General features: G+C 41.0%; 1 protein-coding gene and 1 long non-coding RNA gene across 9 annotated transcripts in view; one reads left to right on the top strand and one right to left on the bottom strand.

The window, feature by feature from the left end:
- The window catches only part of LOC311001145 (corticotropin-releasing factor receptor 2), a 45,324-nt gene extending 32,520 nt beyond the window's left edge, over positions 1-12,804 (bottom strand). The window contains exons 1-4 of one of the 8 annotated variants that reach the window (XM_083992138.1): positions 12,665-12,741; positions 12,519-12,591; positions 7,890-12,428; positions 7,658-7,777 (exon numbers count right to left, since the gene is read on the bottom strand). In XM_083992138.1, the coding sequence (XP_083848264.1) occupies positions 7,658-7,777; positions 7,890-8,010 (241 nt within the window). In that variant the 5' untranslated portion in view covers positions 8,011-12,428; positions 12,519-12,591; positions 12,665-12,741. Of the gene's footprint in view, positions 1-7,657; positions 7,778-7,889 lie in introns of all 8 variants that reach the window. The other 7 variants (XM_083992139.1, XM_083992136.1, XM_083992137.1 and 4 more) reach the window with 7 other exon arrangements.
- On the top strand, positions 582-2,927 carry LOC311001148. The gene is made up of 5 exons (XR_014596142.1): positions 582-836; positions 1,100-1,213; positions 1,436-1,524; positions 2,052-2,243; positions 2,663-2,927. It is a non-coding gene; the product is annotated as an uncharacterized lncRNA (long non-coding RNA).
- Positions 12,805-13,719: the final 915 nt, after the last annotated feature.

Here is a 13,719-nt window from a genome sequence, read left to right as displayed (position 1 = left end):
CTTCAAGGTCTCGCCCCAGGCCAGCCATAAACCGCTTGGGCATTTTTTTTAAATCGAACTTCAACTAAATACTCGTCTGCCCAAATATTAATAAGAAATTGAACCTCCTCACTACTGCAAGTCAGCCCGCGGTTCATTGTTGACATTGTTGCTGATCAGCTGATGGGGTGTTGTTAGGGCCGTTGCTATGGCGCTGTTCCACAGCGCAAAGCGCTGTACCGCTTTAGAATCATGCAATGTGAACACAAACGGCCCAGAAAAAAGAACGCAACAGTTGTATCGGTTTAGTTGCTGAATCGGAACAACTGCAGGTGTGAAAACGCCCTAGAAATAACATGTAATAGCCTATATGTAACATATATTTCAGAATAAATGTGCAAAAGAGTTTAGACATAAATATATATTTTTTTAAAATACAAACATCTCTATTGTACAAACATGTAGTCTCCATAACATACCTACACACAGTAAAAAAAAAAAAAAAGGAAAAAGGAAAAAAAGAAGAAGCTTGAGTCAGCTCTGGCTTGGGTGACCTACAGGTGACCCAGCAGTAACCATAGTAACCCATTTGTTGGGTCAACGGTTGGTTTGCTGCGCGCCACCAAGATCCGTTATTTTTGGCCGGAGCGCCGTTACAACCTGGTTACAACCAAGCTGCTCTGTTGTCAGCCAAAGACGACATAAGTAAAGTGGATTAATTTTATTTTTGATGGAAATGCCCCAGCTTCAGTCTGCAAAAAAGTCTGACTGCTTCAGCAACGAGTGTCGGTGGATCGGACTGGACTTTCTCAGGTTGGATCGATACCAACTGTCCGTGGAAAAGCTACAGATGAACTGTAAGTATTTAAAAATGAGCATGGTTTGTGTTACTTTGGCCGTTTAGCACATGAGCTAGGCTAACGCTAACGATGGCTAGGCTAACGCTAACGACCGTTATGCTAATACAGCTAACGGTCTATTGTTATGCTAATAACGATAACGGTCGTTATGCTAACGCTAACGGTGGATCGTTAAGCTAATAACGCTGACTACTATAGCATGAGACTAGCGTGAGAGACAGGACCTGAGAGTAACCAGAGTTTTTGTGTTTTCTAATCAGAGTAAAGTATGTGGAAGCTAACGTTAGCACATGGAGATAGACGGTCTGAAGAGGAGCCTTGCTCTCATGGAGGTGCAGAAGTTCCTAAGGGAGGCCAACATCATTACTGTTAAGGTAAAGTTATGTGTTACTGTGTTTGTGTGGAAGAGGGAAAATACACCGGCCTAAAACTGCCTTGTTCAGATATCCATGTAGCTACTTCTGTCCATTATAATTATTACTGAAGTGTTACATGAGTTCATTTTGTGTTCAACATATACTATATTTGTACAGAACCATCCCATCCTTAGTTGTACACATTTTTAACACTACAAAATCATTTTACCTTCTCCTCAGCATGGTGCAGCTGGAGAATGCAAGGCAGCCTACTTTGCAGGAATGTGGCATGGCCAGTACATCTTCAGCGTTATCAACACTCAGCTTCAGTGAGTACATTTAAATTGATAGGCTTCTGAACTGGTGCTGCCATTAGCCTAAATGTTTTTGTTTCTTCATACCTGTCAAATATTTACATGGCCACATCAATAATTATGTCTCCCATTTATGTCTACTACCCTATTATCTGGAGTTCCTTAAGGATAAATCCTCGGAACTATCCTTAAAAAAAAACATCAAAATCACTGATTTAATGTCAAATCCAAAGGATTGTGTGTTTTCAGCTGTAGCCTCCACAGTTTCTCCCTCAATCTCTCTCAATCTATTAGATCTGCTAAATCTGTTAACTGTTTTAAGCGCCTCCTGAAATCATATTTATTGGTTGGCCTTTCTATTAGATTTTTTAAACCTACTCTTCATTCACCATTTTTTTTTTTCTGTTCCAACTTCTTTTATTAATGTTTTGTTTGTTGTTGTTGTTGCTGCAGGAAGCACTTTGCAACAGTGTGCTATATAATAATAATTATCATTATCATTAACAATGTTTTCTTTGTTGTCTTTCTTTGTCTGGTTGCAGAGAGGTTCATGCCAGTCCACAGTAAACACCTGATTGAAGACTGCTGGTGAATTTTCAAGCAGGAATGATGACAACACCTGCCCAAAGTTTCTTCAACATTGTACCATGTCTGTATGAGACTCTGTCCCACCTGTCTTCAGTCAAGTCTGGACCCAATGACTCAAACACCAGTCTTGTCAAGGCTAATTAGAGGTAAGCAATGGTTTATGTCAGTGTAGCAAATGAGTAGATGCAAGCACAACTCAAACTTCACTCAATCGATCTCCCACAAATGCACGGTGCCAACAGCTTCATACAAACATACAGTAGAAAAAAAATCAGTATTACGGACAGGATTCAGGATTTTGGCTGCAATTCGACAAGGGTGAAACAAATACTGATGATCATTTAGTCCTGAAAAGTGACAGTTTCTACCTTTTACACTAATACAATAAAATAAATGAAATACTCCTGATGACCTGCAAAACTATATTCCAGAGTGCTGGTTTCATTCTATGTATAGCTCATTGGAGCTCAGTTTAACAACAGAAGGCTGAATTTATCTCTGTAGGCACCATGCTCAGGCACTGCATCAATCTAACCTTTGCTTTGTTTCTGTTTTCTGGCTGCAGAGAGGATCATGCCAGTCTACAGTGGACACCAAATGGACAATATATGAGTCTTCAAGCAGAACTGGTGACTGCTGGATGCTTTAAGTTCCAGTTTCTTGAACACCATGTATATGTTAAGAGCCCTCTTCAGCCAAGTCTGGACTCAGTGACTCATTAGTGTTGATCAACACAGGGCAAGTGGCTCCTTTTTTCATTATGTTTATTTCTTCTATCATGGACTATCCTTCTTCATATGTATGGACACACACTGTCTTTTCAAGATGTCAACACTGCCTTGTGAGTATACTGGACAAGTTCTGTTTTTCACAGAGAATGTGCAAAGAGAGGTTCTTAAAGTTTATCAATTATAGTCTGTACTTTGGTTTACAATGGGCTTAAAGGACAATTCCAGGCGAATTCAACTCGGGGGTGTATTTTCCTATCATTTTAGGTCTAGAAGAAGGAATCTGAAGATTTTCAGTTTAATCGCTCCCGTTTTGCAGTAGTTGCGTCTGTTCCCGCATCGCCACGGCAGCGATGAATGGGAGTGGATGTAAGTTCCGCTGTTTAGGCTGTTTCCAGCCCTCAAAGCCGCAAATTTTTCCCACAGACAGCGTCAGATGGCTACTCAAACATGCACCGAGAAGTTTATTTAAGCAAGCAAGCCGACATGTTTGTAAAACTAGATCTAATTCAAAGTCTCCCGGAGTCTCGCGCGAGACCCAGTTGCCGTGCTCGGTGTGTTCAGGTGCAGTAGGAAAGCTACAGTTTGTGTCATAAACACAGGAATATCAACTCTTTACTTGCTTCAAGTAAAAAAAAACTTCTCAGCGCATGTTTGAGTAGCCACCTGACGCTGTCTGTGGAAAAAAATGTACACTTGAAGCAAGTCAAGAGTTGGTATTCCTGTGTTTATGACACAAACGATAGCTCCAACTGCACCTGAATACACCAGCACTGCAACTTCGGGCTCGCGCGAGACTCCGGGAGACTTTGAATTAGATCTAGTTTTACAAACATGTCGGCTTGCTTGAAGTAAATAAACTTCTCGGTGCATGTTTGAGTCTCCATCTTACGCTGTCTGTGGAAAAAAATTGCGGCTTTGAGGGATGGAAACAGCCTAAACAGCGGAACTTACATCCACTCCCATTCATTGCTGCCGTGGCGATGCGGGGACAGACGCAACTACCGCAAAACAGGAGCGATTAAACTGAAAATCTTAAGATTCCTTCTTTTAGACCTAAAATGATAGGAAAATACACCCCCGAGTTGAATTCGCCTGGAATTGTCCTTTAATTGGTTATTTCCTTAATAATTTACCATTTGCATTTTCTGACTGTAAAATCTACGCCAACAAACTGTAATTCCATTATGTGTTGTACCGTATTTTTTACGGTGAAATTCTGGCAACCACAGCTGCCAGTATTTTACCGTGAATTTTGCAATAAAATACCGTACTATATCTTACAGTTTTACCGTGTTTTTTCACTGATGGACTGTAATTAGGTTTACAGTATATCCGTTATTTTTAAAAGAATTTACCGTAAACAGGTTTATATTATAACTGTTATTTTTACAGCAAATTACCGTAAACAAATAACAGTTCTCTACTGTGAAATTTACGGTTGCCAAAACAGCATACCGTAATGTGTAATACATTGTGACCGTATTTTCTACGGTAAAATTCTGGCAACCACAGCTGCCAGTATTTTACCGTAAATTCTACGGAATTTTTTTTACAGTGTAGCAGTAGGTTTGTGACCTTTATTTGTTGGTGCGAGCTAGAATGGCCGAGCAGAGCCGCAATCTGCTCAGAGCTACGCTACAGAGGCTAATGGGATTTCTTGATTTCCCTCATCAAACTCATCAAATACACAATCCAACAACTCCAAAACGCTCTCGTGGACAAGTTGTGACCTGCACATTCACCACGCTATGAGATAATAACGGAACGTTACGGGACAGAGTTGTTTTCGAGGCAAATGCAAAGACTGCTTGCTGAAAAACTGCCCCCGACAGGAACGTGCATCAGCGGTTTTGCATGAATTTACCTAGAAAACAACTCTGTCTCCTAACGTTCCGTTATTATCTCATAGCGTATGTGAATGTATAAATTTGGTCTGCTCACAAAAGCACCATGCCTTAGTCATTTAACCTTACAGGTGGTTAATATCTTACAGAGCAGGAATGGGCGGTGTGCAAATGTGAGACATGATTAAAAAAAAATAATAATAATTAGATGACATAACAAATAAATAAATAAAACTGCTTTTAGAGCAGTGCAGATTTTGTTTCCTAAATGTGTATGTTCAGGCTAAGCACGCAATCTTTAAACACGTCATGCTGAAGTGCCATCAGCCTCCTGCGATGACTCCATGCTCAAATGCATCACTGGGATAATCAACATGCACTGTGATGCTTTTTCACATGATCAAAAGTGCACTAAACAGCTCCAAAAAGCGACTTCTCACCATCTGGTTAAAATTCCTGTGTGGTTCCCCGAGGGTTTTAAGATAGGACAGCTAAACCGATCTTGCACAGTGGCTCTGATACAAAAATCCACGATCCTCAAAGTCTCTTATCTACCGGTAAAGTGGGCCTTGTGGGCAAAATCAGCTTTAAGTCCTGCAGTCAATGAGTGAAACAAGTGGTAAAATACTTCCTGTTATATGACTGCAAAATGGACAAAGTGTAAAATCCCCTCTTAGCCTCTACTCCCTGCTTTGCTCCCTGTCTGAAACAGCCTCCAAGAAAAATTACATGATACAGAGAACAGTCTGCTATCTCATGTGACCTGTAGGAGCATTTAGAAGATTATGCCACATTATGTGCTGAGAGGTAAAGAACTAAACTTTTTTTTATAATATGACAATGCTATAGAAAAATATGCTTAGGTTTAGGCACAAACAGGTTTGTCATGGTTACCATAATAAACAGGTGGTTATGGTTACAAAATGACTGTGGTCATGGTTAAAAGAAATAACACTGACTGTCGGTTTGAAGTGTGAAGTAACAGTACAGCCTGCCTCTGTCTTTGAAACAAAAACTGTAAAAAAAATAAATAAATAAAATAAAAACGTATGATGACGTACTTGATTTCACACAATTTAACGGATGGATCATAAGAAGCTGCAGGCACAAACAACTTGTCAGGTTATGTTATGAGAGAGCTGCTTATGGTCAAACTTAATAAAAAATAACTTGTTGACATAAAGATATAATGATCATTAAGCACCTAACCTTAAACACTGATCTACAGATCAGTCTGTGGTAAAAGTAAATCAACACTTTTAATAATGTCATAAATAGTTCAATAAATGAAAGCATGAACTTCTGCTGGAGGTACTGACTCCTGTAATTACTTTAGTCAGGGGCTTTACACAGGGGAACAAAAAAACTGTCACTTCAGAACTGCAATCTGTTCATTTTTTTCAAAGAGCTTAATTTTTCTTTAACTATCACACTCGTTGTTATCTTTTTGATTTGTCAAGCACAGTAAATCAGCAGAAGGCCACAGAATATTGCAACCTCTTGCACCAAATGCCATAACACTCCATGCCTGTCATTCAGGCTGTGCAATGAGAGCGTGCTGGGCTCATTGGCCAATCACAACAGTCAATCACAGTTTCATCCATTCAATTTACAGTAAACTGAATTACAGGATTAGTCAATCGATGTGCCCTCTTGCCAATCCCCAGCCTGTCCGAGGTATTGTATCGATCCACAAGGATGTCGACAAGTGAAGGTAGCCCGTACGTCAGGGAACATGACATTGGTAGACCCATGTCGTCATGGAAAATTACAGGGATTTTAACACCAACTGGATCGAACCATCAGATCAAGCCAACAAGACAGAGCACCAGCAGAGCAAAGGGCGAATCAATGCAGTGAGAGGTGACTATGCAGATAGTAGGGAGCGTGTGTGAGTGTGTATGGTGGCGGTTAGTGGTATAATGACTTTGCACCTGAGCCTATTAAAGAGATAACAGCTGTGGGCACTCTTACAATGTCATCCAAGACCCTGACACTGTGTTGTTCTGAGATTAATGCTGTGACACTTTGAGGGTGTCAGTCTCCGTACTGGATTCTAACATGATGCTACTGTGTCGTTGTGACAGACATTGATATGCTTTTCTCAGTTCTTAACAGAGTGGCTGGCTGATACACACAGGATTTGGATTTGCTTGTCTCCAGCCAGAAGATTAAAGCCGTTCAGAAAAGTAAGAAGAGTTGTTATTATTCCTGGCAACTACAGATGGTGCCAGTGACTTTGTGGCTGCCGACTTTCATTTTATCAATGGGGCTGACCAGCTCTTTGATCACAGGTGTGGGAAGGAAGAGCTTGACTCACCGAAGGAATGGGAGGAGACCTTGTGCGCTCAACTCTGCACCAGATTATGTGGGCAGAAGTGCTCCTACCAGGCTCACAGTCTTGAATATTATGGCATAATCCAAAGACTGTCAATTTGAGAATCTCCACAAAGTGAATTCTACTGCTGATGTTTTTCCCTTTTCTCCTCCATAGCTTCACAGCTAAGTATTTCAACTTTAAGCCACTTATCTGTTGGAACAATCACGATTCACTATCTAAGCAACAAAATGAGCCAAGATCAGATCAACAAGCAGCCAAGGTTTCAAGTGCTTCTAAATTTTCTTTTTCCTCCCTATCTATTTATTTAACATGGGGCAAACAACACACAGGCTCATTTCTGTTGCAGCTGCTCCAGTGACAAGAGGTGTAGGCGCATGATTGAGTCACTGTCATCACAGCTTTACTGAAAAAAAATAAACCTTTGAAAAAATCTAATCACAAATGAAAATTCATGAGTTTCTAAATGAAGTCACTGATTTACTGCCTACCTTAAATTATCAATAAATACATTTTTTTTTACCTTTACATAAATTGTATATTCATTAATATATTGTGCACAATTAGAAAAAAGCAAAGTTATTTGAATAATATCATCTATTTTCCATACATGTATGTTGAGGAACTTTGAAAGCTTAATATCTTACTGGTTGTGTTGTACTTCACCCCATTGATGTACTCAGGGCATGGTCTCTCTACAATCCTCCCGGTGCTGCTCCGTGGCCAGCAGGTGCCAATCTCATCGGTCGTGGCATTACAATATAAACCTTGGGAACAAATAAAGTCAAATACAGAAACCACACGGACGCTTATATACTTTTCCTTTTCCAAAACATCTTTCAATGTTGAACAAGGAGGAAAAGGAGAATTTTGTCTTACCCTCAGTGCTCAGCAGTGACAGTGAAGCGTTTTCCAAAAAAGTGTCCTGGAAAGCATCAATCAAACTACAGTTTAGGTCCCCGAGCTCTCCAAGTATGATCTGATAAATGGTAGCGTCCATGGTGCGAGATTTAAAACGATGTCTGATTAAGTCCAAGTCCAAGGAGGAGATGCACGCGCCGAGCCCAGCGGTGTTCGTGGGCTTGTGAATCGGTGCAACAGAGATGCCAAGTAGAGAGCCCAGCGCTCCTGGTGGGGGTGGGGGTAGGGGTGTGGGTGTGGGGGGAGTGGAAAGGGGAGCGCGTGCCCGGCCAATCAGAGTTGATCGTCATCCGCGCATCCGTCCACGTGCTGCAGCCGCAGCAGCAGCAGCAGCAGCAAGCCTGGAGAAGTCGAGCCGTCGCGCTCCGCACTGACCTGATCAGGGGCTTTTGTCGCTCTGACATTTCACACCTGCCACCCGCCTGTCATGTTTATTTATGAGGGGAAAGACGCCTGCGGTGACACGGAAAAGTGAGTGAAGCCAGAGATGTTGCGAATGTGTAGGCTACCTGTTGATGCCTGTGGATAAAAAAGAAGAATAAATAAAATCAACTCGAGCACAAAGTACCCAAACACCCCACACATTAAAGGGATAGTTCTCCCAAAATTCAAATTGCACTCCTTATCTACTCACCCTCATGTCGACTAAGGGCTGGGAGAACTTGAAGTTTCAGAGTCCTCCGTGGCTTCTCTCGCGCGATTTGCGCCGGCGTCAGTGCGATTACTGACGCTGGCGCAAATCGCGCGAGATTTGAATACAAGACGGACATTACATACGAGCAGCATGGAGGTATTTGGATGTTTTTTGGTGTGTCTTTTTGTTATGAAGAAAAGTGGTATCCATTTGCAACCGTTAAATGGACATGCACTGCTACGCCGAGACCCCCTGTAACTCAGAGAAGCCACGGAGGACTCTGAATCTTCTCCCAGCCCTTAGTCGACATGAGGGTGAGTAGATAATTTGACTTTTGAGTGAACTATCCTTTTAACTAGGCTACATGTTATTTCATATTACAGCTACCACCAAACATTAAGATTGTATTTGATAGCCTTTACAATCTAAAATCTCGGAGGATGCAATCATCAAAGTCAGGGGATGTTCTAAGTAAATTAAATTCTAATTAAATGCATTTGTTTCATCTATATGCAATGCAAGTATTTTTTTTTACCAGGACCATGTCATTTCTGTCTCTCATCTTACATCAAACAATGCAATTAATCTTTGTGGTTTTTCATTACCTGTATCTGATCATTTCCATACCCCAAACCACATGGTGATTGATTTTCCTATCATCATACCAGTGTTGAGTTTTGCAGAGTCAACACTGGCGCCCTTGCATTGGAACCTGTCACACAGTTGGAAGATGCGCTACTGTTTTCCAAAAGCCAAAAGGTGAGGGTCTGATTTATGTAATGCTGGATTACGACATGACACTGTGTTGACTGTCTCCTGTTATGTAAAAACATTATACGGACATGTTAATAAGGTTAAAAACTTGATTTATTGCAAGTGGATTGTTAAAGTTATTGCCACTGTTGTGTAAAAATGATTTGGCAACCTAACCTCTGTGATTAGAGTTTCAAAATTGTGAGTTGTTACAGGAGACTGTCTCTGTTGTCAAAGTCAGAAACGTTGCAGGCGTATGTCCAATCATCCACCAAAAACCTTCTCTCCAAGTGGTTTTGTTACACTAAAATAGCACCCTGTCATTTACACCCTTTCTTCTGTGACATTTTTAACCCCTTAAAAAACTAAAATGCTGTTGTTTGCTTTGGCTCACACCTATCGACAGCACTGGAATACAAACAACTGAATTCACTGTGACCTCTGGACTGTACTGTGCCTTAGTATGACACATGCTCTGTGCTGTGCGGTGGCAAAGCTGGATTTGACACGACTACTAGTATGTAGCATTCACCTTTAACATAATGGGTCCTTTTGTGATTTTAAATGTAAAAATATTTATGACCACAATGAAAAATTTGCATATAGTCCACCACACCCAACACTTAACATTTTCCAAAACAGTGCTCATTATAATAAGGTTGAGTGACTCTCCATAACAATCAACCTGAGTGTTCACCTGAGTGCAGGTTTAGTGTCAGTGTATGCCATGAAAACAACAACCTTTCACAGTACAGTTAAATGTTACATATTAGTCAGTGGGATGTTTAGACCTTTCCTGTCTGTGAATGTTGTGATATCAACAAACTGATCTTTACACAGTTCCTCTAAAGTGGTTGCTCCCATCTGACTCTGCAAGAGAGAGAGAAAAAGAATATGTCAAATTAGAAATGGGATGACTGGAAAGAGATTGGATTCTTTTTATAATTCCTGACAAATATAAGGGCTCTAAATATAACAACAACTAAATTATTCAAAATGAGGGCTCTAAAACTTTAAACCTGTCCAATGAAAAGTGTCTAGACCAATCGGGCTCCTCATAACTGAGTCTAATATCTTGTCTGTTTACCTGTTAAATTTGAGATGTGACCTTTTCACCAGCGCGCAGCTCTCTCCCTCTGAGCTCCCTCTGAGCTTTGGTGTCTAGCTCTCCATCTCATTTCACCGCCTTGTGCTTTCACATCACATACACACAGATCTGTAACAGTTGGCCTGCAAAAGTCCAGCATCCGAATGTTGACTTGACTGTGTGATGAACAATGTTATAATTGCATCCCCAACTATTAATAGTACTGCAAAAAGTTAATGAATTCTTCCATGGCAGCCACAGTGTGCTGCATTTGTTTCAGAGCTTCCAGTGATGAGAAGAAAAGCTTTGTGGGTGATGGAAAAGCATATGTTTTCCAGTGGGAGAAGAATATTTCTGCATTGTCTTTTTTAGTTGTATGGTGTCACAGAATGTATCCAAAAATATGACTCATGAATATAAAACACACCCCTCACCCGATGACAGATTAAATAGAGTGTGTAGTGAAGTTGTATCATGTGTGAAAGATCTGAAAATAATAGTTGCTGTGTAATGGACCATATGAAAATAACTGCGGTAAGGCAGGGGCCTGGAAAAAAAAGGATATACAGTATATATATATTTAAAGTATGACTCCTGGTGCATCACCAATTCATTTTGAAAGAGGAGTGACTATGGTAGGCTGTATCACTCAGTCACGTGGCATTTAGCTGACCAATGCTGTAACCTCATCACTCAGTCAGAGTTTTCCCTGCTATTGTGCTCCAGCCAGGAAACTCTCCCTTACTTCTTGACTGCCCCGTTCAATAATGTAATCTATAAAGTGTCTCACAGCAAAAATTCCCAGGGAACTGTTTTTTTTAATGTATATTTTTTGGCTTTTTTCATACCGTTGATAGTACAGTCGAGAGAGACAGGAAATTAGGAAGCAGAGAAAGGGGGAATGACACCGTCGGCCGTCAACCTACTGCGCCACTCGGCAACCCTTCCCAGGGAACAGTTGATAGTCATATTTACGTCACATCTTCAACATTTTGTAACTCCCACTGCAGGTAATTAATTAGCAAATGATGACAGTCCAGGGAATAAAGTTAAACAGTTTTATTACAGAGTTCTGCTGGACAGGTTATAGGCCCACTTGTATCTCTTTCAGTTTACGTCATCAATATCACTAGCAAGGCCAGGATTAAGTTTTACAAACCACTCTTAAAGCAGAAGTAAGCGATCCGGTCGTTTTGGCTAATGCTGCGTTCCAGGTAGGCTTTTGAAACCGTAAATTACAGCTTCAAGTCACAACTTACGATTTTGTAGCGTTCCAGGCAACCCACTCGTGTTTTTCCGACCTGTTTTACCTGTGAAAGTGCACTATAACTGCCACTCGTAACTTCCGACCCGTGAACTCGTACCAGATCGAACTGGTACGACTTCACAGGTCGGAAAAACACGAGTTACGAGTTTCCTTGAACGCACCATAACAGTCCTCGTCCCTACGTCACCACATTCACGGCGTCCCTTGGCTGCACACACAGCCCTGCATGCCGTTCTCTCTCCTCATTGGATAAAAACTGTAGGATACGATAAATGTTTTCTCCTCGGCTCAGAGCAGAGCAGAGGGACTGGGAGACGTGTGTTTCGGCCCAAACACTCTATGTAAGTGATTGCTGTCGGAAGATATAACTATTTAAGACTTATATTAACACAAATATATCACTTACTTCTGCTTTAACACTGCAAAAGGTTTTACACACTTGGTGAACTACCGTAACATACTTAAGGTTTGCACACAACTCAATTTCACTGCAAACATTTTAACCACATCACACCTTATGCCTGCCTTGATGGCTTGACTGAGACTTCACCTGAGACTGAAAACAAGTGGGGGTTTTGCCGCAGAAAATAAACAAACAAACAAAAAGAAAAGAAAAAAAGAAACTAGTCCGCCCAAGGGCAATACCCAGCTCTTTTGCCCGTTACCGGCTCACTTGCCAGGCGGACTAGACAAAATAATAAACCCAAACTAATAAACAAAACAACGGCAAGAAACAGCTAATAGGCTGCCGATTCTCTGCAGAGACACAAATACAAACCTTCAATACTTTATTACATCCATAAAAATATTTAAGAGTTTACGGCATATATCACAACTTTAAAATACCTGGTCTGCCGAACTTTGCCCATTCACCGGCTACCAGCTACTCATAACCCCAGTCCCCAGCAGGGCAACAAGTCTGAAAAATATAAAAAACAGTTCATATCAAACAACATAATGATATAAACCCTCAAAACAGGGCCTCAGCCTACCATTTCTCCTTGGTTTCCCTGCATGCCCGCATGGAGTGAGGTGTGCACCTGCCTCACTCCTCAGGCCAGAACCAACAACAGACTCTCGTTCCCTCTACAGGTAGGCTTATTTCTATACCGCGCCTTAACTTCCTGCACCTCCCCTTCCCTACTCGGTGCCACCTGCCACAATTTCAATAAAAAAAATTGACACCTTTCATCATGGTTGTCAATGTCAAGGCTACTGTATGTCTGACTGCAAACACTGTGTAACTAGATAGAGCTGGCAGTGGAAGTGACCCAGCAAATACACAGCTGGTGTGAACACACACAGAGTGTGAGTTGCAGAAAGTCAGTGGCGCAGCTGCCATGCACACGCAGTGCAGGAGGTTAGTTACTGACATAAGCAGCAAAGCTATGAATGAATTGAAAGCCAGACAAAAATGTCTCAAAAAAATGAAATCCCAAAAGCAAAACTTTCATTTGCATTTTGCAATACTAATGAATTGAAACATTATGCTGATTAATCCTTTTTTTTTTTTTTTTAGATTACTATAAACCTTTTTAAACTTAACATTGTACTATTCCATTTAGCAACAAGACTCAAAGAAATTGTAAATCACACACAATGAGGATCTGCTGGCAGCACATTTGTTGAGTAATGTTTAATCCATCACCTTGCCTTGATTCAGCTGAGCAAATGTTTGGCTTTAAGAAAAATTGAATAATTCTCTTTTACCTTGAGGATATTTGATGATACAGACAGCATGTTTTCATGTTTTCAGTAATCTGTGCACTGTTTGAACAACAGTGTGTTCACAGTCAGCTTTGAAAAAGGACATTTCATCAGAGTTGCATGGCCCCAAAGCTTGCAACCATGAGCGTCAGATCAAGGAGCCTAAGTGTCCTGAGACCCAACGGCCTTAAAGCCAAATCCCACATAACTCAGCTCAAACCACAGATTGTGTGTTGATTTTTAAAAGGGTGTTGATTTTACGTGGGATTGCTCTGGTGATTCTGAGCAGCAGGGTGCTTAATGACTCATGGTTTTATTTGGTAATGTAAGTATAGGTTTC

This window comes from Trachurus trachurus, assembly GCF_905171665.1.
Source record: "Trachurus trachurus genome assembly, chromosome: 17".
Classification (NCBI taxonomy): domain Eukaryota; kingdom Metazoa; phylum Chordata; class Actinopteri; order Carangiformes; family Carangidae; genus Trachurus; species Trachurus trachurus.
The sequence above is the reverse complement of the archived record's forward strand: the minus strand, read 5'-3'. Positions and strand labels throughout refer to the sequence as shown.